This window comes from Diceros bicornis, chromosome 17 (assembly GCF_020826845.1).
Source record: "Diceros bicornis minor isolate mBicDic1 chromosome 17, mDicBic1.mat.cur, whole genome shotgun sequence".
Classification (NCBI taxonomy): Eukaryota; Metazoa; Chordata; class Mammalia; order Perissodactyla; family Rhinocerotidae; genus Diceros; species Diceros bicornis.
This window is the reverse complement of record NC_080756.1, coordinates 35,907,062-35,933,712: the sequence shown is the minus strand read 5'-3', so window position 1 is coordinate 35,933,712 and position 26,651 is coordinate 35,907,062. Positions and strand designations below refer to the sequence as shown.

At 39.6% G+C, this 26,651-nt stretch overlaps 2 protein-coding genes across 4 annotated transcripts in view; one reads left to right on the top strand and one right to left on the bottom strand.

Annotated features, from left to right (window-relative positions):
* TM7SF3 (transmembrane 7 superfamily member 3) overlaps positions 1 to 15,439 on the bottom strand; it is a 38,341-nt gene extending 22,902 nt beyond the window's left edge. For 2 of the 3 annotated variants that reach the window (XM_058558619.1, XM_058558620.1), the window contains exons 1-3: positions 15,209 to 15,439; positions 5,558 to 5,712; positions 2,290 to 2,440 (exon numbers count right to left, since the gene is read on the bottom strand). In XM_058558619.1, the coding sequence (XP_058414602.1) occupies positions 2,290 to 2,440; positions 5,558 to 5,712; positions 15,209 to 15,299 (397 nt within the window). In that variant the 5' untranslated portion in view covers positions 15,300 to 15,439. The remainder of the gene's footprint in view (positions 1 to 2,289; positions 2,441 to 5,557; positions 5,713 to 15,208) is intronic. The other variant, XM_058558617.1, reaches the window with a different exon arrangement.
* A 5,803-nt stretch (positions 15,440 to 21,242) lies between these two features.
* Positions 21,243 to 26,423, top strand: MED21 (mediator complex subunit 21). The gene is made up of 4 exons (XM_058558614.1): positions 21,243 to 21,309; positions 24,595 to 24,709; positions 25,296 to 25,396; positions 25,949 to 26,423. The coding sequence occupies exons 1-4, from the start codon at positions 21,268 to 21,270 to the stop codon at positions 26,123 to 26,125; spliced, it is 435 nt and encodes a 144-aa protein (XP_058414597.1). The 5' UTR covers positions 21,243 to 21,267; the 3' UTR covers positions 26,126 to 26,423.
* Positions 26,424 to 26,651: the final 228 nt, after the last annotated feature.

Below are 26,651 nucleotides of genomic sequence, written 5' to 3'. Positions count from 1 at the left end.
TTTCCATAAATTGTTGGAATTCTAGTGGTGGTTGGCCTCCCCTGGCCAGATTTGGAATGGAGATACCCAGTGTGCATATATGTTTCAAAATTGTGTGGAATCTTCCTCAAAAGTCTGTGCTCTTCTTTCATGCTCTTTTCCTGCATTTACAAATATTTACCACACCTGAGAAAATGATACATATTGTAACTGAAGCTCCAATGTTCATAATTTTTCTTTCTATGCTGTCCTTGATGGAAGCTTGAAGCCTATGGGTTTTTAAATCAGGTAATTACCCTTTTGCTACAGATTCTGTGTTCTTTCCTCAACTCCAGTCACTTTTTGGATTCTGTTTCCTTTCCTAGCTATCGCTCCCTCTCCTTTCCCTTACCACCAAACTGTGAGTAGCCTAAACGTTCTCACTTCACTTTCATGCCTCAATCACCGTAATCTAGTTTTCATTCCCATTGTGTCCCTTAAATGACTCTCATTAAAGGCCACCACTGACTCTTTCTTTTTTTTTTTTTTTTTGTCTGGAAGATCAGCCCTGAGCTAACATCCACGCTAATCCTCCTCTTTTTGCTGAGGAAGACCAGCTCTGAGCTAACATCTATTGCCAATCCTCCTCCTTTTTTTTTTTTTTCCCCTTTTTCTCCCCAAAGCCCCAGTAGATAGTTGTATGTCATAGTTGCACATCCTTCTAGTTGCTGTATGTGGGACTCGGCCTCAGCATGGCCAGAGAAGCAGTGCACCAGTGCGTGCCCGGGATCCGAACCCGGGCCGCCAGTAGCAGAGCACGCGCACTTAACCGCCAAGCCACGGGGCCGGCCCTCACCACTGACTCTTAATTGTGCTATCACATGGACACTTTCAGTCCCTTCTGTTGACCTCTCTGCAATGCAGTTTACCACCCCTCACTTAGGCAGAACCTCCAGGCTCTTCTGTGACCTCCCCAACTACCCCTTACTCTTGTGCTTGTTCCTCAGCAGTTGGCATTCCCCAAAAAGAGTGGCTGGACTGTGGGAGGTACTAGGAAAGTATCTGCTGTTATTTCTAAGCACGACTGATCTCTAAGCACGTCTGAACAATCTCACTCACTTCAGGGCTTTTACTAACAGCTATTTAGTTGGCTATCTAACCTTACCTCTCCACTCCAGGCCCTGATTTTAAACTGCCTACTATGCATTTCCATCCAGATGTCCTACAAGCATCTCAGATTCACTGTGTCCCAAACTGAAGTCACCATCTAGCCCATCCCAAACCCCCAAACCATCCAGCACCACAACAACCCTATCTCTACGTCTTTTTTTTTTTTTTTTTTTGGTGAGGAAGATTAGCCCTGAGCTAACATCTGTTGCCAATCCTCTTCTTTTTACTGAGGATGATTGGCCCTGGGCTAACACCTGTGCCCATCTTCCTCTACTTTATATGTGGGACGACTGCCACGGCATGGTTGATAAGTGGTGCGTAGGTCCACGCCTGGGATCTGAACCTGTGAACCCTGGGCCGCCGAAGTGGAGCGCACAAACTTAATCACTACGCCACCAGGCCGGCCCCTCTCTATGCCTATTTTGCATCACTGTCTTCCAGCTACCCAAATGGGCAGCCTATTCTCCCCCATTATAATCCAGTGCCACTGGTCATAGTGTCTTATCAATTCTACCTTACAAACATCTCAAATCCAGCCCCTCTTCTCCATGCCCCCTCCTGTGGCCTCTGTTCAGATCGTCATTTCTCACTTGGAGCCCTCAATTGTGCACTGAGTCCTGAGTCTGCTATACCCTCTCTAATCCACTGCCCACACTGCTTCTAGAGTTAACTTTCTAAGAGATGAAATGCTTCACATTATTCCTCTGCTTAAAAACTCCCTATGCTTCCTCAGATCCAGCCTCAGAATAGAGTGCAAACCTCAAAGTGCATACAAGGCACTTCATACTCTGGCTCCAGCCACTCACTACTGCCATTCTCCAAATACTCCATTCTTGTTCCATCCCTTCATGACGTGAAGCTTATTGCTTCCTCTGCCTAGAATAACCATCTAAAATGTTAAAAACCGTGTCTTGCCTTTCTGTTGTGCTTCTCCAAGAACTTCTTAAATGTTTTTTGAATGAATAAACGTATTCTCCTAGTCCCTACCTGGGCTTTCAATCATCATGCTAATTCTCTGGCTCCCGTGCCATTAAAACCTTTCCAATGCAATAAATTGTACTTGTAATAAAGACTTTCAATAGGATTATAGTTTTCCCTAAATTTTCAGGAACAAGTCCCACATGCTGGAGGGTAATAGGGAGCCAAAGACAGAAAGGTTACCTCTTTCTGAGTAGGAGAGTGGGATGGCCACGTTTTGCACAGGCTCAGCATCTAAGGTCTCCAAGTACCACGTGCACACACTGTGCTCTGGTCTAAGAGTGAAAACCAGTCCTTTGTCAGTGCCTGTTCCTGAGGTATTGGGCAAGAGAGTCTGCAGTAAGAGAACAGTCATCGTGAATACGAAGTTGAGCAAAATGTTTAAATTCCAGAATTGATCTAGTATGCACATTCTATTCCAAATTTTCTCAAAACAAAAAGAAAAAACAGACCTTCCTTAGATAATTAAAGAATTCTTTTCACCTCTATGTGCACATGCCCACACACACACACGGAAGAACTATTTAAAATATACGATCTTTGGGGCCAGCCAGGTGGCATAGTGGTTAAGTTCGCACACTCTGCTTCAGCGGCCCAGAGTTGGCAGGTTCAGATCCCGGGTGTGGACCTACACACCGCTCATCAAGCCATACTGTGGGGGCATCCCATATACAAAGTAGAGGAAGATTGGCAGCAGATGGTAGCTCAGGGCCAATCTTCCACACAAGAAATAAATAAATACATAAATAAAATAAAATATGCGATCTTTGATCAGAAATAGCAGAGGCACAGTGAAATTCCTAAGCTTTCAATTCTCCCCAAATTAAGATTTACTATGTCAAATACTAAGACTACCAAGAGAAAAAAATGAGCCCTGCCCCCAAGGAGTTCAGTTTTTGGAAAGTTTTTTTTTTTTTTGAGTTATAGTTGACACAATATAAATTATACATAAAGTGTACTATTTGATAAGCTTTGACATATGTAGACGCCTGTGAAACCATCGCCACAATCAGTTAGTGAACATGCATATCACCCACTTTGTGCCCCCTTCTGATCCTTGCTGACATCCCTTAGCTTTTTTTTTTTTTGTGAGGAAGATCGGCCCTGAGCTAACATCAGCCAATCCTCCTCTTTTTGCTGAGGAAGACTGGCCCTGGGCTAACATCTGTGCCCATTTTCCTCCACTTTATATGGGACTCCGCCACAGCATGGCCTGACAAGCGGTGCGTCGTTGCGCACCCAGGATCCGAACCGGCGAACCCCGGGCCGCCACAGCAGAGCGTGCGCACTTAACTGCTTGCGCCACCTGGCCAGCGCCCATCCCTTAGCTTTTTGAATAATCAAATACTAAGTGAAGAAGTAATAGATTCAGAGTGTTTTCTTAGAACTACAGAAATGGGAAGGAAAAAGTGCCAGTGGGTTTCGCTTTGACAAGCATAAGGGAGAATGACCCAAATACTAATTAACAAATACAGAGTCGACAGCTTCAAAGAATCAACTGCCACGATGACCCAAAAAATCCCAAGTGCCACACTTGCTGAGGATGGGCACAGGAGCCAGCAACAGTGCTCTTCAAACAGACCGCTCACTTCTAGAGCCGTGTGAGCTTCCTGTTACCATCTTCTCAGTGGTATAAATACAGTGAGGAACAAAGGTAGCCCGAGAAAGAAACATTGTTATAATTAAGGATAACTAAGATCCTTTCCACATGAAAACTGAGGCCCAAGATGCTGTTCATCCAGGCCACTTTTGTCACAGTAATTATGTGGACATCCCTTTATCCCAGCTCTGCTTGCTCAGATGTAAAAACAGACATTAACTACTATGTTGAGCTGTCGTAAGAAATTAACCACATGGAAAACCAAACAGAGGCCCGAGAGGTCCCTATGAAATTATGCGAATATATCCATACATTTTGTCCGTTGGAGAGTCCAGAGATTGCAGCAGATTCAAAGCCTATGTCCCCAGGAGCTTAAGAACAACTGGTCTACCACATTGCAGGCATGCAATTAATACAAATGCCTTTTTTTCCATCCTCTCTCTTCCTTCAAATCTTGTCTTTGCTGTGATGTTATTAAGAAGGAAATCATCTATGTGTCATTTTCCTATGTTTCCTACGTAAGGGCCTGAAAACGAAGTGTCCTTTTGCATTTAGTGCCAGAAAAAACTTGGCTTCGCCTGAGGAATTGGCAGGTTTCTTCCCTCTAACAAAGTTATAAAATTTAACATGCTTTGATTTCTGCTCTGGCTGCAAAGAACTCAGGCAAAAATCAATGTATGGATCACAGACACTGTTATCTCTTCAACTAATGTAACTTATTCCTTTCTCTTTTCTTTGGTTGAACTCTTCCATTTCTAGTCTACTAAACTACCACACATCCACACTCATACCCACACACAATATCAAAATCTTCATGCTTGGGGCCGGCCTCGTGGCATAGTGGTTAAGTTTGTGTGCTCTGGGTTCACGGGTTCAGATCCTGGGCCCAGACTTACACACTGCTCCTTGAGCCATGCTGTGGCAGCATCCCATACACAAAATGGAGGAAGACTGGCACAGATGGTAGCTCAGGGCCAATCTTCCTCATCAAAAAAAAAAACCTTCATGCTAGGGGCAGGAAGGTGGGAATAAAAAAATACAAAATACTTAGTTTGAAAGATAATATGACCAATGCCTATAAAATATATAAGAATTGGACTAAGACAGCTTTGTTTAGCAAATTCCAGAATATTATAAGATAGGCTTAGGACAAATAAAAAGTACAACTTCATACAGAGTGAAATTCATTTATTAGTCTAAGGGGTCATATTGGCTAAATATAAATAGATTTGTAAAAGGTTAACATAAATGGCAGGTCCTTAATAACTTAAGCTAATCCAGGGCATTTGAAAAACTTCCCAAAGCTGAGGCTAAGGTTAAGGGTTTTAGTGAAGATCTCTGTAGTAGAGTCCTAACGGCTGCTGGAAGCATAGCACTGGGCTGGACGAATGGAGTGTTAGGATTCTGTTTCCATGAGACTCCAAAGAATAAAGTTGATTCCATAGCGATCTTAGTAAACTTCAACAGTAAATGGCTGATCAACAATGGAAACCTATTAAAATGGATTCTCAGGTAAAAACCATTAAGGACCCAATAGAGTAAGAAAAAGAAAAGGTGGAAAATCTTGAGGAAAACTTGACCACAGAGAGGAGACATTTAGCACAGGTCACCCTCCCCAAAAACTCAGCCCTCTGTCACCCCCTCTTTCAGTCAGAGGTCACCACACTCAAGAAAGGCCTGAGATAATCACCACTTAGCCACTCTCCATCACTAACTTGACAGGACCCAATCTTGATTTTTCTTTAAGACATGAAGTCAAACATCAAGAGACATCAAATTCTAATACTTGTACTAAATACAAGACCCCCAAATATGAAAACAGTTTTTACGGATATAATTGTTTGTACTTACCTTAGAAAAAGAAACTGTTGTATTCTGATACTGTGAGTGTGTTTGGAAAATAAGAAAAGTCACATTGCTGGAAATATGACGCAAAATAGCTTCCTTTGGAAAGGACCTGTTGAGCTCGAAGTATCTAAATGTCCCCATAGAAAATTCAATAAGACCTACAATGGGAGACACATTTCATTGTAACATTTGTACCTCTAAGAGCAATTTGTACAAATCACATACATAAACATACACACACCTCTAATTTAATCCTCAGAAAAACTCGTTGAGATAAATATTATTATTACTGGCCCCGTTTCACTGATGAGGACAATTAAGCTTAAAGAGGTGAAACAGCCCACTCAGGGTGACTCAGCTAGTAAGTGGTGGAACTGAGAACTAAAATGGAAGAAAAGTATTTCAAAAGATGCGAACAATGCTTAACGTGCTAAGGACTCTCAAGGTGCCTGGCTCTCAGAACCCAGAAAAATTCCCCAACTGGGAGCAGCAATAACAATTCCAAAAGGAACAGAGTCCCTGAATTTAAGGATGAAGAACCCTGGGGAGCTACTAGCAATCATGAATGCACTGGTGTTAAAGACCAGTATGATCTAGTGAATTCTGAAGTCAGCTCAGCCTGGAGAGACACAGGTGGCTTCAATTTTATCCCACCATTTACTAGCTGTGTGATCTTAAGCAAGTTACTTAATTCTCTTAAACCTCCATTTCTTCATCTGTCAAATGGGCCTGTATTAGCCAGCTTGCAAAGGAAGGAGCCATCAACATTGGTAAAAACGTCTGTTGAGTGCCCATAACAGGTACTTCACATACAGTCGTGAACCACAGGCATTTTGGAAAAAAGAGCTGTTTAAGGATCAAGTTCAGAGACCACATAAAAGATAGGTTATAGAGCCAGCCCTGATGGCCTAGCGCTTAAAGTTCGGCGTGCTCTGTTTGGGCGGCCCTGGTTCAGATATCAGGTGCCAAACCACACCACTTGTCTGTCAGTAGCCATGCTGTGGCGGCAGCTCACATAGAAGAACCAGAACTTACAACCATACACAACTAGGTACTGGGGCTTTATGGGAGAAAAAGGAAGAAAAGAAGAGGAAGACTGGCAACAGATGTTAGCTTAGGGTGAATCTTCCCCTCACAAAATATAAAAAATAAATAAATAAAAGATTATAACAAGAGTTTTCCAACACTTCATCTAGGCCTTTCCCATCTGTCTACTTGCCTCCATTGTTTGGCTGTGTTTAGCTCACTCACTCTGTCCATGGTTCTCTGTGTGTCCTTCTCCCAGCTGCACACCCATTCTTTCTTATTCCAACCTAATTCTCCAATAATCCACTAAAAAGGCTGCTTTTAGCTCTGTGTGGTCCTGGATTCCCATCTCACCCCCTACACTATAGTCAGTATATCTCTGCATAAATAGCCTAAGAGCTCCCAGGCATTACAGAAGTAGTCTCTTAAGTAGTCTTAAAACAGAAAAAAAAAAAAAGATTGAAATGTAATATAGATGAAAAGGAGTTGACGAAGTAAAGATTATAATTCACCAGAGAACCTTAGTAGAACTATCATGTTTTATTTTAGAAGGAAATTAGAGTCAGTGGGTGGTAAAAGAAAACACTCGAGACACTAAATAACTTCATAACTCATTCTTATGTAGGTTACATAAGGCTAATTTTCCCAAGAGGGCTAATTTTCAAGACTTTTTTTTTTTTTTTAACACAAGTACTCCATCTGGACGATTAAAAAAAAAACTATCAAGAATGGCTAACCAAGAAAGCCAAACAGAACATACAAATAGTGTTAGGACTAGAATAAGGGTTACTCTCTATAAATTTTCTCCAAACGCTGTTATGCTATTATTTTACCTTCATAACTTAATGTTTTTTAATTGATAGAAAAAAAGGTTATTTGTGGTTATGATTTAATTTCTAAAAATTCAGAGAACATTTTAATAGTTGTAACAATGACAAATGAAGATGGTATGTTTCTTCCTATTTATATAACCGGAAAAACATTTTACCTTTTATGTGAAACAAAACTCCAGCCAGAAGAGAGCTAAAATCCTAGGGAGTGGCTAATAGGATCTGGGTAGGGAAGTCAGAAAATGTGCGGAGTTTTTTGTTTCTGTTTTTAAAGGGAAACAAGAAAAACATTTTTATATTTCCCAGACCTTCCCATCATCATGATTATTTTATTAGAAAACCAAATTATACGTAAAATTAAGTGAATCTCAGTAAATGGCATAAAAATATTTTGTCTATTGCACTTTAATTTTGGTCCCATCTCTCCTTTATCTTCCAAGTCTTAAAAATATCCACAAATTCTAGTCTGTCAAACTAAAAGCGGTATCAGTTAGTTTTCCTAGGAATTAATTGGATTTCCATCCCTTAATTGTCCAAAGCACTCAGCTTATTTACCATCCTACCTTTTCTAGCTACATTTTCAATTTTTCTGTTTTCTTCAGCCCTCTCACTCATTTTCTCTATTTGACAAATATTTATTAAGTACTTATGGACTAGTTGCTCTGCCGGTTGGTACTGTGACCAACACTGGTTCAAGCAAATTCATAAAGCTTATCCAAGACTCTGTAATTATCACTTAAATTTGCCCCTAAATATATCTTAGAAACTGTTTTGATAATCCTTATGTCTATTTCCCATGACATGAGCCTTGAATCAAAACACTATCCAGAAACTTTAAAAGCCCTGGAAGAGATTGAAGCAAGCTATCAACTAGTGAAGACTTGGTGGTAAACTTTTCTTAACCTTCCCTTAACCTATCACATAGAGGTAAAGATAAATTACAACTCAGAAATACTTGGAGAACCAAAACTTTCAGGGCTTTAAAAGACAGTAAAGAAAGATGGGACCACAGAAATTAAAATACATTATTGAACAACTGGTAACTTAAAATAAGTAGGAGTATTAAAAGTAGGTATCCCTGGGAATATATTTTAAGTGATTTTTCTTCTTTACATATTTCACTATCTATCAAATTTCGTTAGTGATAGTGAAGTGTTCTTATCACGTAAGCTGAGTGCTTTGGACAATTAAGGCAGATATCAGCATGAGTATTTCTATGTAGACGGAAAAAGAAAGATACAAGTATGTTTGGTATGGACCATTTAATAGATCTAGGATATCTTTCCACATCAACACAGACAATTCTAGCTTTACCATTTTAAAAGCTATATAATATTCCATTCTGTGTACGTAACAATAATTATTCAACCAATCCCCTATTGATGAACACACAGGCTGTTATCATTCCAGCATGAATAAGAAATAGGAAATAAAATAGGTCTATTTTTGTGAAAGAGTATTCTAGAAAGCATATATATCAGGCAATAAACCTATTTGAGAAGGTTTTTGCTGTAACAGTGTAACACCACCTTTGATCTTAAATGGTTAAACTACCTAAGAAGTCTTATTCTCATTAAGAAAATCAGAAACGGGAACAAACAGCCCATGTGAGAGTATATAATGATCAAGACCAAAACATTAAGCTACAGTCTCTGCTTCTGACTTCTTCAGCAACACCTGGAGTTCCAGAAAACAGTTACAACTTTCAGCTATTACCTCCTGGATTTCCCGAATGCTACAGGAAGATGATGCCTCACTCACCTTCTTTCCCCAATTAAATGTCTATAGCAAGAACCAGGCAGAAGCCAGATAATAAAAGAGAGAGACACTGTATACATTATTTTAAAAACTGGTCACTTGACAAAATAAGTAGGGGTATTAAAAGCAGGTACCTCTGAGGTTACATTTTAAATGATTTTTTCTTTTCTTCATACATTTCCTTATTTTTCAAATTTTCTATAGTTCTAATGAGGTGTCCTTATTAGAAAGAAATTCTAATACAATGATTATCTACCTGGCTATGCATAACAGTCATCTGGAGGTGCTTTTTAAAAAATATTGCTGTCCTGGCCCCTCTCCACACCAGTTAAATCAAAATCCCTGGGGTTAGGGTCCAAGTATCAGTTAAAAAACAAATATTGACTAAAATAACATACATACAGGGAAGGGCACAAAGTTTACACTGCCAGGTCAAGAAACAGCATTCTAGCATCGTAGAGGTCTTCTTGTGGCCCCTTCTAATCACTACCTCTTTTCTCCTCCCCAGAGGTAACTACGATCCTAACTTATAACACCATAGATGGGCTTTGCCTGTTTTTGAAATTCTATTAAATGGAATCACATAGCATGAATTATTTTGTGTCTAGCTTTTTAAAAATCAACACTATATTTGTGACATTCATTCCAGCTGCCATAGTAACCATAATTCATTTATTTTCATTGTTGTACATTTCATGAAAGGAATATACCACAATTTATCTTTCTTCTGCTAATGAATATTTGGATTATTTCTAGTTTGGAGTTATTATGAATAACTCCAAACACTTTTTGTACATGGCTTTTGGTGCCCACATGTACACATTTCTATTGAGTAGAATAGAATTAGGTATACTTATATTCAGCTTTAGCTATCTCACATGCCAGTTATCTCACATGGTTTTGCCAATTTACCCCATCAACTTGTTTGAAAGTATTCCAGTTGCTCGACAGTCTCACCAACACCTAGTATCATGAGTTTCTCTGCTGGGTACACAGTGGGAGTTCACCGTGATTTTAATTTGCATTTCCCTAATGATTAATGATGTTAAGAACATTTTGTTTTCCTTATTGCCTATTTGGATATCCTCTTTGTGAAAGGGTCTGTTCAAGTCCTTTGCCCATTTTTAAAATGGGATTGTCTGTCCTTATTGAATTTTAGAAGTTCTTTACACATCATTGACATGAGCGTTTTGTCAGATATGTGTTGCAAAGATCCTCTCCCATTCTTGTAGCTTGTCTTTTCACTCTCGTTACCTTTAGATTAACTTAAGTTTTAATTTCAATGTTGTCCATTTTCTCAAGGTTTTCCTTCATAATTAGCTCTTTTTGTGTCATTTTAAAGAAATCTTTGCCAACATATTCTAAATCATGAAGATATATTCCCCACACTAACTTCTAGAACTATGTTTTAATTTTCACATTTATTCTAAAATCAATCTGAAATTGATTTTTATGTATGGCGTGAGGCAGGGGGTCAAGGTTCATTTTTCCATATGTATATCCAATTGACATAGCAAACTTTATTGAAATTACCACCATTTCCCTCCTATTCTGCAATATCATCTTTCACATAAGTCAGGTGACCACATGTGTGGGTTTGTTTCTGGACTCTCAATTGTGTTCCACTGGTCTATTTGTCTATCCAAACACCAATATTACACTGTCTTAATTTCTGCCCCAAATTTGTTCTTCCTCTTCAAGACTGTCTTGTCTATTTTTGGCCCTTTTTCATTTCCATACAAATTTTAGAACACAGCTTGTCAATTTCCACCAAAAAAAGCGTGCTAGGATTTTGATTGGGATGGCAATGAATACATTAATTTAGGGAGAAATGATATCTTTATAACATAAAATTTTCTAATTTATGAATCTGAGATATCCCTCTATTTAATTTCTCAATTTACCTCAAGAACGCTGTACAGCTTTCTCTGTAGAGGTCTTTACATATCCCATTATAATTACCCCTAAACATTTTGTTTCTTGCTGCTACTGTAAATTTATTTTTTCTTTTAAATTTCAATTTCTAATTGTCACCAATATGCCTTTTTTCAAGTTCTCCAGGTGATTCTAATGTTCAGCCAGGTTTGAGAACTCCTAACACAATGTTTGATGAATTAGGAAAGGATAAATACATTTCTTCCTATTTTCAGTTATCTTTAACCTGACATCTGTGTGAAAATCCTTTGGCAATGTTACCTTGGCAGTCCAAGAGCCATTTCACAATTTTTATAGAAGGTTGCATATTAACCAAACCAGTTGTGGTCTGACTCCTGGCTGTGCAGGGCTTTGTCATATTTGACGTTCCAGCGCCGAGTACAGCACAAGTCACCTAGTTGGCACACCATAAATGTTTGGTGAACAATGGTTGAACTTCTATGACCTCACGAAAGTATTTTATTTCCTTTGGGCCTTAGTTTCCTCATGCAGAAATGCAGATAACTGTGCTGCAAACATCACTTGCTAAAAGTATCAAAAAGTAGGAAAAAAGATTTTAACCTGTCCAATGCCACACAATAAAGTATCATTATTAACTTCCATTAGCTTTCCAGTGTTTTAGAGGCTCATCGCTTTATTCAAAAAGAAAAAAAGAAACAAGTCAGGCATTCACAGGGTTCTACAGATAAGCTAGGGGGAAGAAGAGGACTAACAGGTATTAAATGCCTAGCACATCCATCATAAGCATCAAGTTGAGAAAGAGACTTGCATAGAATGACAAGGAAAAATACTGAAAGTATTTTTAACAGTACAGGCTAGCAGAAACTGCACTTAACTTCTACTTGTAAAAACAGACATGGCAAAGACATGTATCCAAAATATATCCTGAAGAACAGAAACTTAACTTCACCTCTGAGCCATATGGAAAGGATTCATTAGAGACATTTTATGAGGCATAATTAGATCTTATGACTTTGGGAGTGGGAGGGAAACAGCACATCAAATGATATTACAGATCAAACAGCTAACATGGAGACACCCACTTAACACCAGAGCTCTCCTCTAAAAAACAAGGGCTCTGTTTCTTCAGCCAAAAATATTTTTTGCCATCTGACCCATAGCAGGGGATTCTTTTCTATTTTTCATACCCTTCCTCCATTCCTATCCAGAGTCACTTTTTATTTCCAATAATTCCATTCTAAAAAGAACTGCTCAATCCTAATATTTTCCTCTTCTTTCCCAATCAGATCCTAAACTTGCAATTCTAAAATTTTCCAACTCTTCCTTTTTACTATTTTACTAAATGTACCTCCATTGTTTGTGCTCTGATGCAATAACCAAATTCTAGGAGAGATCTGTGAAAGCTTAGTGTCTTCATAATAACTTTCTTTAGATGGAATATTAAAAACAAAAATGGTTCAGCTACTTGAGCTGGTCAGCATTCAACTGTCCCTCCCAATTTCTCATTTACATCTTCTTATGAATTTTCCTTAGCCCTAAAAGCTGAAAGGAAACACAAAAATGTACATACTACCCTTCACATACTTTTGAAAGAGATCACTTGCGACTAACTACACAAGTGGCCTGCTACCTTACTCAAAGCATAGCACAGACACTAGGAGGCTCAAATGACATTCTTCTCAACTCTAATTACCGTGTAACGCCATGTGAGTTACTAGATATGAACCTGAAACAATAATGAAAGATGTTAGGGTAGCAGAGAACTGGCACTCCAAGAGAAGGGAAAACTGTTTTAATGTAGGGTTCATCTCCTGTCCCTGCTGGTTACAGAAAGCACCTTCCTCGGACTTTCTAGGAACTTCTGCCACCTTCAAAGATTCATTTAGCTTTCAAGCCACTATTCAAGTTGTGCAAGTTAGCACGTTCTGCTAAAGATGGGTAAATCCTCCTAAATTACAGCGGTTGCTCAATTTTTTCAGTTCGTATAGTTATCAGAATCCTCAAACAGAAATCCAGCCATTTTCCACAAGGATCATGCAAATCTTGAACTAAGTCTTTCTTAATTTCCATACTGATTTTTATCTGATAGATGTGGAGAAAATCAGGTTTTATTACCACTCAGCAGTTAAGTTCCCACATATTGTCCCTCTCCTGCACAGAAGAACAACACTAATGCAAGGCAAAAAGAATAACATGGTTGAGGAAACATCAGTGCTGTCACCACAGAAAACAGGCAAGAAATAGTATCTGAAAAATATTAATTTCTCAAATTATCACTCAGATTTCTCAATCTTTGCATAAAACTTTCTAGATATTATTAAATACTAAAGCACAGAACTAGAAATGAAACCATCTGGATCAAAACCTTCCTGACTCAGGGGCTAGTCTGGATTGGCAAATTCAATCTCTCCAATACCACAGCCACTAGGGAAAACAGTATGGAGATTTCTCAAAAAACTAAAAATAGAAATACCATATGATCCAGCTATCCTACTATGGGGTATTTATCCAAAGAACATGAAATCAACAATTCAAAGAGATTTACGCATTCCTATGTTCATCACAGCATTATTCACAATAGCCAAGATGTGGAAGCAACCCAAGTGGCCATGAGTGGATGAAAGGATAAAGAAGATGTGGGACATATATCCAATGGAATACTACTCAGCCATAAAAAAAGATAAAATTGTGCCATTTTCGACAACATGGATGGACCTTGAGGGTATTATGCTAAGCAAAATAAGCCAGACAGAGAAAGACAAACACCATATGATTTCACTCATATGTGGAAGATAAATACATGGATAAGGAGAACAGATTAGCTGTTACCAGAGGGGAAGAGGGTAGAGGGAGGCCGAAAGGGGTAAAGGGACACATGTGTATGGTAACGGATAAAAAAACAGACTATTGGTGGTGAATACAATGCAGTCTATACAGAAACTGAAATTTGATAATGTACACCTGAAATTTACACAATGTTATAAGCCAATATGACCTCAATTTTAAAAAATACTTCACCTGTTAAAATGGAGATAGCCATCTCTTCTACCTCTCTCATCAAGCTATTTTGAGGAATGAAAATTCACAGAAGAATGAAGAGTAAGCACTATACTAAGTAAAATATTCTTATTGGAGGGTAGCTTGGTTGGAGTAGAAGGACCATGAAATTTGCAGCGAGACACACTTGGGTTCAAATGATGCCTGTGCCCCTATTAGCTGTTCACTTGTGTAATGAGCTTTGTCTTGGGCCTCAGCTTCATCCTCTGCCAAATGAAGACAATAAGTATCTCATAGGGTTGTGAGGAGTAGATTACACTGCCATGAAAAGCATATGGCACATACTGCACACAGTAAATGTTAGTGCCCTATGATAAATGAGGCTATTTTTTATGCAAAAAATATAACTGCCCTTTTCAGCTTTGGCCTTAAGTCCTGTGCAAAGATTCTAAGATTCAGTTTGCACGAGAGCTTTTCAAAGATACGCATTTAGGAACACAATCATATTTTTCAGAAAATATTGTTTCAGAACTGAAACTAGTCTGTTAAGCTCAAAACAAAACTGAGAATGTGCTCACGGAAAAGCACATGATTACCAGCTTGGCACAATTAGTGCTTTTTACAGTTTACATTAACAAACCACAAACTACTACTGCTAAAACCCATTCACCAAGCACATGATCTACGATCTAAAGTCCCATTCTGGGTTCATTTTTCCTCTCAAACTCTGCAGAGCATAAATAATTTGAAAAGCATCTAGATTTTGGAGTGTGAGAACCCACTGCAGCCTGGAGGGCCATCAATCATAAAGCCTTAAATCCGTACTAAGCCTCGCTGTCCAGAGGCTCGGGTATGCCACTTGGGAGCAAAGACGTGTGCTTTAGGGTGTTAAATTAAACTACAAACATGGCTGCTCCCTAAGGGAGATAATAATGTGTCTGAAGAAGAGAGTTACTTATCTCTTCCCATTTCCCCAGCCTGAATTAGGAGTTGACAGTCAGGCCTCCTTAGCAACGGGAGCTTCCTTCTGCAGGAAAGGACCCTGCTCCATTCCTCTGCTAGGTGGACAGACCTCGGGGTGGATTCTGACCTTGCAAGAAATGCAAAAGCAACTTTGGGTTGCAGAAGTGAGGCGCCCCGACCTTACCCTCGCTGGAGTTTCCGACGGTCTCAGCTCCCCCAACCACCTCCGGCTGCGACGCCAGCAGAGCCAGGACCAGCAGCCGAAGGAGCCCCATAGCTGCCCGGGCCGGGCCGGGCCAACGGCAGAGTCGGCGAGGGACGCGCGTGGAGCGGTGCAGCCTCCCCCGCGCTACCCCGGGGCACTCGTGCCCGGCGCCATCCCGCGCCAGGCGCACCCGCTGCACTCGCGCCAGCCCCGCAGCGCCGGCGAGCGATCCACCGCCCCAGCCAGGGGTTCTTTTTCCGGCAATTAACCCCCGCCGCCCTTGACCGCGCCTCCGCCCCGCCCCTTTACGTCACCGCGGCGGGGCCCGGGCCCGGGCGGCCGAGGGGCGTTCCCAGGCGGCGCGCGCCGCCTCCGGGCGCGTGGCTGGCTCGCGGCGCTCCCGGGACTCCCGCGCCGGGCCCAGGGCAGACGCCAGCCCTTTCTGTGATGTAACCTGCACTTCTCCCTTCTGTATCTTGCCCGCTTACGAAAACCACCGTTAGGGTAAAAAATAATTCTTTCTGTTGCGGCCTAACGTCTCCAGGCTCCTGTTCCCGTGCTTAACGGTCCATTGCAAAAAGAAAAAAAAGAGGAATCCGGTAGCTCAGAACTCAAGAACGATCGGTTGTTTCCCCTTATAGCAACTGCCTTCGCTGCTAAGGCCGATGTTCGTATGAAAATGCGAGGGGAATGCTGTTTCTTGAGTGGTTACTGCGCTAGTGACGAGCACCACATTTAAAAATAAAGTTTCGTTTTTTCTCAGCGAAATATCCTCGAAGACTCAAGACCTTACTCTGAACTTCCTCTCTCACACCTCATACCTGATGCTGTTTAAGGGACAGTAGTCCATGTGACCGATGGCTCGTGAGATGATTGTGGAATTACATTTATAGACTCAAAGTTATTCGGGGAAGATCGCCCTGCTTGCTTTTTCCTGCTCTTTACATTTTTTATTTAGATATTTTAATGAGCAACTATCTTGAATATTACATATTCGGTTAATCCATTACCAAGCTAAAAATCTACAGCAATCACTATAATGTTATCAGGCACAACTCTTTTCGTGTTATCCCTCTGCCTGGGCAAATCTTCACATCTTTGATAGCGCTGTCCATTCCTTCAGTGCTTATTCTCTCTCCCACATGCCCCCATTCCTGTAACTCTCAGTAGATGAAATCCCAGGACCAGGATAGGAGCGATAACGACAAGGGTAGCATTCGAATCAGTGGATGGATTATTCAGTAAATTGTGTTCTGATAACTGATTAGCTGCACTGTATGGGGGGGGGGAGGATTAGAACTCTATCTTGAACTAACTGTCAAAATGAAATTCAAAGTAATAAATAATCCCTAAGAGACTTAGAAGAAATATATGTTTTTTAAAAAACTTGGTCTCAGAATGGAACTTTCTTCCTTTTTTTTTAATTTTAAGAGTTTGAGCAAAAATCGATTTGAATCTGGCAGCATCAAATCGGAAGTGGTTAGAAGCGTTCAGAGGAGGGACGTGCTAAGGAAAAAAGCAAAGGATGAAACCATAAAGGAAAAGATTGGCAGATTAAAGGAAAAGATTGGTAGATTTGGCTACTTAAAAATTTAAATTTTATGAAAGTCAAAAAACACCATAAACAATACAAAAAGTCAAGTTGATGACCAAAAATTAAAATTAGCAAAGGACATGAATAAGGAATTTCACACACACAAAAAAGGAAATACAAATGGCCAATAAACACATGAAAAAAGTTCAAACTCACTAGTAACAAAAAAATCAAATTAAGAAACTAAAAATGTAAATATTTTAAAAGAATAAGAACATCCAGTGTGGATGAAAGAGCTGAGAAGTAGACATTCTAAGATAGGACTAATGGGAGTGTAATTTCATATAACTTTGTATAAAGTAATCTGTATCAAAAATCTTAAAAGTATTCATAGCTTTGATATGATAATTCTACTTTTAGATTTAAGTATGTCAATATGTATAAAAATTAGATATATGTATAAAAATTAGATATACGTATAAAAATTAGTGTACAAAACTGTTCATCAAAGTGTTATTTACAATAGCAAAAATCCTAAAATAACCTAAACGCCTAACGATAAAGAATTAAATAACCTGTAATACATCCGTATAATAGAATACTGTGTAGCTCTTTGAAAATCACATTTTAGAAGGCAAGTGATTGATCATGAAGTGTTTATGAAAAGGCAAGTTACAAAGCAATAAATATATATAGTATTAGGCTTATTTTGTTTTCTTTTTAATATGCATTCATGTTAATATGCATAGAAAGGTTGAAAAAACATATCAAGATGTTTAAAATAATTATCTCCAGGTGATTGAATTAAGAACGACTTTCTTTGCACATTTCTGCACTTTGTAAAAATTCTACATTGAAGGTGTATTGTTTTTAAATAAAATATAATTTTTAAAAAGATACATATAGTTTTAAAGATTTTCTTATAAAAGCATTCAGGATAATCATCTTCCTGTGTATGACACATAATGCTTTTCATGATGTAGCTCCTGCCTACCTCTCCAGGTTCTTCCCGCAACTAAACTCAAATTCCTCTATGCTGGCTGCACTGAATTAATTTCAGTTCCCTAAACTAACCCTATTCTCTCCCCAGCAATACCTTTGCAATGCAGTTGCCTCTGCCTGCAGAGGACAGCTGATGACCAATGTGTCAGCAATCAGAAGAGGGCCTCATTACCTTTGCTGTGCACTACTGTGACAGCTTGGGAGGATGACTGGCTGGGGTTCCTTGCTCATGTCAGAGTTCCAGTGGAGACCTGAGAAGCAAACGGGCTCAGCAGCTTTGCAGATGAGTTTGTCATCCCCATGAATTGAAAGGAAAATATTCCCCAATCCAAGATATAGGTAACTAGAGCCTTAAAGTCTGCTTAAAGTTTAGAAAAGGAAGAAAGGCAAGCCACCTATCCTAGATTTTTGATAAAATCCAAGACACCTTGGATGGAGATGGGAGCAAGGATCCAGGGGAAAGGCAGAAAAAAACTTGCCCGTTTATCCTATCCCACTCTAATCTCACCTTCGTTCTGTATTTTTTAACTCTCACGTTCTTCGTGTGGGTAGTAATTTACATTATTTTGACTGTGTTTATTAAATTAAATTCAATAAATGTTTACTTAGGAACTGTTATATGGAAATAATTATGCTAGGAAATTCATTCATTCAATCCATAAATATGCATTCAGTGGCTTCTATGTGCCAGGCTAAATGGTGCTAGGTATTGGAGATATGGAAACAATTAAAATATGTTTTCTGCCCACAAGTAGCTCATGGTGGTGAGTGAATTAGAGTCCTGTATGAGTAATTACACCTCAGTGTGCTAAATGCAATAGAAGTATAATAAACAATTATGGTAATGATTGGGAGTAATTAATTTACATTCAGGGTTCAGGAAGGGTTTATAAAGAAAGAAATGTTTAAAATAAGGTTTGAGGGCTGAGTAGATGATCAACAAGGAAACAAAGTGGAGGTATGGAAGGAAATGTGGGCATTCATGCAAGGAAGAGGAATTATGTGTCTTAATGGTGTGTGTAGAAGTGTGAAACAGCAGAGCATGTTTAGAGAACTGCAAGGAGTCTAGAACAGCAAATCCTTATTTATAGTGTTTCAGTCCAGTGCTTGGAACACTTTAAATGTTTAATAAATTGTGACTGAGTGGGTAATAAAGGTATTAGGTCTAGGATGTCAAGTTAAAGACTTTTTCTGAAAAAAATAGGGAGTCACTGCAGGTTTAAAATCTAATCAAGGTACTTACTACAAGATTGGATATGAGTTGATATTTGAAGCTGGGTGATGAGTACAGGAGGGTTCACTATACTATTCTATTTTTGCATATGTTTGAAACTTTTAATAATATAAAATTTAAAAGAAAGAACTTACCAAAATTACATGTTTAAAAGATAAGAAATATATAATACTGGGTTCCTGCTTTAAAACCATATAATCCAGTTGGAGATGCAAGAGAAGCAAATGAAAAAGCATATGAAAAGTGTCAAAATCATGAAAGGGAGAAAGGAGAAGGCCATGTTGCCTCTTGTAATTCATAAAATTTACAAGAAAAAGGTAAAACTTAAAAAGATAGAGTATGAATTAAATAGTAGCAAAGAAATTGCTCGTCAGAAATCCTAAGCTAGACACATAAGATTGTATTTGGCACACAAGGTATTTCCTGAAATCTACAGCTTCAAGAGATTCACAAACCCCTTAAGAATGTATGCAAAATTTTGAGAGCGTGGCCTGGGGAAAAGGTCCACGGCTTTCATCTGATTCTTAAAGGGGTCCTTGGCCAAAAGAAGCTTAGGAAGCCCAGGAAAACCAAGGGTTCAGGGTCATGGCTGAAAAATATTAAGTGATTATTTCACTCAGAAAATTATTGGGAGATGAGGCTGGATCTGTTGCGCTGAGGAGATTACAGTGAACCTTGAAAACCAGGCAGAGACGGCTGGACATCAACCTGAAGTCTCTGTGGAGCTGGTGAAAACCTGTAAGGAAGACAACAGGACAAAAGCTATGTCATAATATGAATTGTCTTGAAATGGCTCCTCTACCCTAGGCACCCAAGATCTCTTCAATCAAGCTATAAAATTTAGTATTCTCCTTTAGTGGGCCCTCTCATTCATCCCCCTATATCCAACCAGTCACCAACCCATGTTAATTTTTCCTCCACAAATAGCCTTTCCTTCCTCTCTGATCAGGATCAACACCCTAGTCTAAGCCCAACTCATCTCATTCTTGGATAACTGCAAAACTCTCCTCGCGAGTCCCTGACTAATTCATCTCTGCAAACCAAGCACCCAACATACCTGCTCTCACAGGGCAGGTATTCCATAAGGTACACTCAACTGGTGGTGGAAAGAGAACGTCATAGATTACTCCATTACTCCACAGTTAAAGCACATTAGAGTTACCTCTCATTAATCCCATTATGGAGGAAGTGCCTCACCCAGAGGTTCCTAATTAGGTCCCAGGAGGCATGAAGATGGTTTGGGGATGGGGCAGGAGGGGTGGTGAAACGGAAGTGGAGCTTCCCAGCTACGGTTGGGGTCAATCCAACAAGCTGAGTTCCGCATGGATAGTTTCCCCCACCCTCCCTCAAACCCAGGAGGGTAATCAGCGATAAACAGCCAGAGAAAGAGGGAATGTGAGTTCCACGAATAAGTTATTTGCAGATTCCACGCTCATTTCTTTCCAGACTATCCCCAGGCTAACTTTCCTTTAGTACCTCCTCCGTTCCTCACACTGAGTTCCTCGCTGTCATACAGACGAGATGCTTATTACGCTCACAGCTGACCTAACTCCAAACGCTCCTCTCACTTTTGCCCGCGGAGACCTTCTTTCTCCTTACTCTTCCGACACACCCAATACAGCTCAGTTTAGTATTTAATTGTTTCGGACGCTTCCCGTCTCACGCGTGTCAGCTCCCGCAACACACCCACACTCAGAATTAAAGCACGTACCCAGTCTCCACTTGGGTAAGTCCCTCGGGACCCAAAAGCAACAGAGGAGGCACCCTAACCCAGCCCTTCCTGGTTGGTGAGTTTTAATTTGGATTTGTCGAAGTTAAAGTCGGTATCGTGAGTCCCAAGTCTTCTTGAGTTGCTTGCTTTGTACGGTATGTGTTTCGTGGTCCACCTGGAAAGCAAGAGCAACGTAAAATAAGTATTCAGGGCGATTTTAAAAATGAATATATGGGAGGGTAGGGAAAATTAACTTTTAAAGACGGCAGAGACCAACAACTTCCGTAAAGTGTTTAACTCCTAAAAACCTCGAGAACTGTATGTTAGCCCCAAAACCGAGTGGACCCGGGACACCCCCAAGTGAACGACCTGCACCCAGCGCATCTTTTCCGCAAGGTAAGCCTCGGGAACTTCCCGCCCTCTCCTCGCCGGGCGTGGAGTTCTGCTTGACTCCACCCCCTCCAGAACGTAGCCCTGTGATTGGCCAGGACGCGTCTTAGAGCTGCCCAATCGCGTACGAGCAGCTGCTTTCGCGTTCTTTTGCTTGCGGGAGGAACATGGCGGATCGGCTCACACAGCTCCAGGACGCCGTGAACTCGGTGAGCAATTTCACCCGATTAGTCTCTGTCTTCCTCTTTCCCGAGGTAAAGTGAGGGAGGAAAAGGGGCCCGAGAGACAGAACCCGGAAGTGGGGAGCGGACCGAGGCAGGGCTTGAGCAGTAAGAGCTCGGGGCGGCGGGAGGCGCCGCGGCGATCGGGGACGTTTGAGGCCGGCTGCCCGGCGGTGCGGAGGGCTGCGGGAGGGAGCAGCCTCTTTGGCCTGAGAAGTGGCGGGTCTCTCTACCAAAGCCTCACGGTCCTGTCATGTTCTCCAGGGACAGTCTTGTTTTCTTGTCAGTGGCGCTTATGGGGTCTCTTCTCTTTTTGGGGGAGGGGAGAAGCAGCAGAAGCTCTTTTCCCCGTTGTCAGTTTTCACCCCTGGAGGGAACCCTGTGCTCTTGATGATTGGCTCTTTGTCGTTGGGTGTTAGCCGAGAGTATTCCTTCGCCAAAACTTTCAGGATGGCGCGGGAGTGATGGTGAGGTGAGAAGTTTTGTTTCATCTTAGTTGGTACCTAGAGACCAAAGGTCTTGTTCCATCTCTTGTCCTCTCCCCAGCATAAATCATTTTGGGGAAAACTGACATTTTTGTGCTAGTGAATCTTCTAATCCTCGTATACCTTCCCATTTATTTAAGTCTTCTTTAATGTCTCCCCAGTACTACTCCCTATTAAAGGTCAAGTTTTGTAAGTAGCTCCCTTTGCTTTGATCCTTCTGGTTATTTTTCCTGTTATGCCTAAGTGGAAAGTATGTGCAAACCAAGGGTTCATATACTTATTACCATTAAGTTAAATAGTTTTCCATTGGTAGTTATATTTCTCATGGTCATTCTGTTATTTGATGTCCCAGGTAAGATGCCTATAGAGAGAGAATATGTTGACTGGAAAATCTAAGTATTTGGTTCCTTGCCAGTTTTTTCTCATTGGAAGCTAGCAAGTTGGGATTCTGGTTATTACATCAATCTTAGTACACTTGAAGAGCGTGAATCTGCTGAGAAACTGATCTACTCTGTGTGTGTGTATAAAATAAACTCTTTTAAAAAAGAGAGGGCCATCCCTTCTAAATGTTGATGAATTCACCAAGATAAATTCAACCTTGCGGTGACTTACCTGGGCTGCCCGCCAAGCTCGCTCAGGAAGATACTCCTTTGAGGTTTTACAAAATCAAATTGTAATGATGCTGCTGGATAGAAATGTTATTTTAGGGGAAATATTCATGCATGTCTTGTAGCCAGAAGGATAGTAAGGACAAAGTGAATATGGCCTTAACTCCAGGGTGGGCGTGCTGATAATTGGATTTTGGAGAGAAGCATCTAGGTTAACTAGCATGAGTGCCTGCTGTGTATATAAGCACTACCATGTTTACAGAGAGATGCTCCTTAAGGAGTTTACAGTCTGATTAGAAAGATGTCATATACTGGAGACATTTAAATAATACGAAAGCAGTATGTGGTTTGGGAGTTATAATGAATCAAGTGTTTTCAGCTGTCAGTGCTGAAGTAAATTGGAATATAGAGTGATATAAACTAAAATAGAGGGATTCTTAGCATTTACCTGAATCGTAATTATTTGTAAAATTATTAAAATAACATTTGTTTTACCATCTGAGAACTCCATGAGGAGTTCTTGTTCACAGTATTGCTATAATGTTTATGTACAATGCTTGTCATGGAGTTGATTTTCCATAAATATTTGTTGAATACATGGGTCTTGAGAGCTTTTGAAGGACAGAGCAGATAGCCACTGTGTTGAATTTGTGTGTGTGTGTGTTCTCTGTTCCTCACAAGAATACTGTAATATGAGAATGTTCCCAATTTAAAAATGAAAAAAATCTACTCAGGTTACTAGAACCAGAATTAGAATCCACATCCTCTGAGCACTTACTACTGCTCTGTTACCAGTAAGGAAAGGTGAGCAAAGCGGTGTAGTCGGAAATGAATTCATCACTGGTCAGGTATATATGAAGGAGTGGTAGAAAATGAATAAGTGGAGTTGACTTAGATTATTGAAACAGCTTGAAGAGTAGTAGATTTATCTTGAAGACCATGCTGGAGTGAGCTCAAAATTTTTGAGCAGGGTAAAATAACAGTGAACTGGAAAACAAGAAGGAGGCTATTGTAACAATTCCTATGGGAGATAATTGGTTGAACTAAAACAGCAGCAGTGATGATAGAAGGAAGAGGGAAAGATGTGTAGTATTAGCAGGATTTGAAGATGAAAGGAAACCAAGAGTCTGAAGTTAAACTGGTTGACTAGGAGAGTCTCAATACAAATTAGATATTAAACAAAGGAAACAGTTGACTGAGTTCTGTCGTTCAAATAATGGCAGAGAGACTTCGTGGAAATGCTTATTCACTGATTGGAAATAAGATATTGAAATTTGAGAGGTCAGGACTATTGAGAGAAGTTGGTGGGGAGGATAGGAGTGTTAAGTTTGCAGATGGTAAGGACTTGATATTCTCAATCTCAAAACTGCTTAAGGAATACTTTTAGAGCACCGGGAGTTTACAACTTGAGTCATGGAGAAAAACATTTTGGAATACTTAAGGTGCAGTCTTTTTCCCACTATTTCTTTTTCTTGTTTGAGGAATATTAGCCCTGAGCTAACATCTGTTGCCAATCCTCCTCTTTTTTTGCTGAGGAAGATTGGCCCTGGACTAACACCCGTGCACATCTTCCTCTACTTTATATGGGACGCCGCCACAGCATGGCTTGACAGGCGGTGCATAGGCCTGCGCCCGGGATCTGAACCTGTGAACCCCTGGCCGCCGAAGCAGAGCGCACAAACTTAACCATTATGCCACTGGGCCAGACCCCGACTATTTCTTTATGCTTGAGACTACTCTGGTCTCAGAAAAGGGATTGTATACTTTGTACAAGAGTCACACATTTTTTTATTTACCCTGGGTCCATACTTAGATATTTGCCAGTCAAATTTGCTCTTTTCCACCACTACTCCAAAAAAAGGTCCGTACCTGTGTTTGCAACAAGTGTTGCATATGTTTCTCTTATTGTTCTATTACCTTGGGAAGAAAAGGAAGATCATTTTGTCTTTCTTTTTAACTGCTTCAACTAGATTTATACCAAACCTAGTTTCTTGGCATGATGAAAACATTTAATCCTTCTTATTAATAACGGGCTTTTTTAATCCAAAATGACTTCTTTCTGTTTTATTCCCTTCCTCAGAGATGATTATTCTAGGAACTTATTGCTGCTGCCATTACCAATAAAATCCTTCAAGTTGCTAAATCCTTTCTCACTTTGGTTGGTTTTCTTTGGCCTCAAGCTCGCAGATCAGTTCTGTAATGCCATTGGCGTGTTACAGCAGTGTGGTCCTCCTGCCTCGTTTAGTAACATTCAGACAGCGATTAACAAAGATCAGCCAGCTAATCCTACAGAAGGTAAATAGATTTCCTTGGTTTCTCTTAGTTTGAGTGTTGTGTTACTTATAATCCTTGAAAATTAGATTTATTGAGAAATTTAGCTTATTTATGGCTTTCTAAAAATGTTACTGTTTGAGAATATTACTACAAGTTTTGTTTATCATAAAAGAAATGAATTTGTTACAGTCAATTTCCATAACATCTTGTAATTCTGTTCATGTCAAGTAACAGATTGTTACTCCTTTAGGGGAGAATTTGTATCAGTGTAGCTGAATTTTGCTTGAGTGACCTTGATAAGGAAGGTATCCCATTTACAAATTGATTTATTCAAGTGACTGCCATATTGTCCTAATAATGAATGAAATGTTATATATTATGCTTAATTCCCAATTTGAATTAATATTAAGGCTAATTCTCAAACATATGTTTTAAAATTATTGGTTTGTTAAAATTATTGGTGTGTTAAAATTACAATTTAATCGTTAGAAGCCTAGGACAGAAAAAGTTATAGGAAGTTTTCAGGTTTCATTAACTTAAAATTTAATTTCTGTATCTGAAAACTTGAGATTCTCTAAAATCCTAAATTAGGAATATCTTTCTCTAGAATATGCCCAGCTTTTTGCAGCGCTGATTGCACGAACAGCGAAAGACATTGATGTTTTGATAGATTCCTTACCCAGTGAAGAATCTACAGCTGCTTTACAGGTAAAATTCTCTTTTCCTTTGAGAATTTCACTAGTAGAGAATTTTGAATTAAAAGAGATAGATTTAATACATTTTGTTATAATATTTAAAGTTACCTTAAAATTAAATTTTAAAATGGGAGTTTTATTAATTGTGAAATAGTGTAGTCTGTTAAAGACCGCACTGAATATACATAGTTGTCCGATTTTGAGTTATAAGGGAACTTCCTATTTTCCTCAGTTTAGCTATTTTCCTAGCAAAGAATGAGGGAGGGTGATATTCTGGATGTGGAGTAAATTAGTAGTATCCAAAAGCAGTGTGGAAGGAAATCACATATAGACATCCAGAGATCTCTAATTCAAAATTCATTCTTTTAAATAATTCATACAGGGAAAACTCTTAAAAGTTATCTGGTTTTAGAATTTCTGCCACTGAAAAGTCTACCACAATGGTGGCATAGTCATCCAGATTTGAAAATAAATACTTCTACTGCAGTTTCTTTCCTTCTCAACTCTTAACTAATCTTCAAGTTTTTCATTTCTCAAAAGATTTTTAAATTTGTGTCTTATAAAGGCTGCTAGCTTGTATAAGCTAGAAGAAGAAAACCACGAAGCTGCTACATGCCTGGAGGATGTCGTTTATCGAGGGGACATGCTTCTGGAAAAGATACAAAGTGCACTTGCTGATATTGCGCAGTCACAGCTGAAGACAAGAAGTGGTACCCATAGCCAGTCTCTTCCAGACTTGTAGTACCAGTGTATACCATGTGGCTGAGAAAAGAACTGTTTCAATGCCATTAAGAATTCTGCATCAGATTTAGATGTAAGCCTTACCAACAGTTACAGAAACATTAAGCACTATGACACATGTTATCTTTTTAACTATTTTTAATAGTCTTCTATTTTCACTCTTGATAAATAAGCTTGTAAAATTGTGATTGAACCAGCTTTAAACTGGTCATTGTACCATCATTTTTTATTATCTGAATGAAATTATTAAGGCAAATATTGTATTAATGGTCATGTAATTAAACAGATGTACTGTAAAATTCTGTTGTGACATAATTACTATCTTTATTTTTGTCACATTTCTGCAGTCTTTTTACAAATCAAAACATCCCTCCCGCCTCTTTAGAGGTGACATTGTATAAATTTGGAGCTTGAGCAGCAAAGTTTCTGAAACTGTTGCTTTTAAGAAACAGAGGGTTAGTGTGGCTGTCAGAGAGATTAGGTCACTTTTATGGAAACGTTTTCCTCTTTGCAGAACCTCTTACACA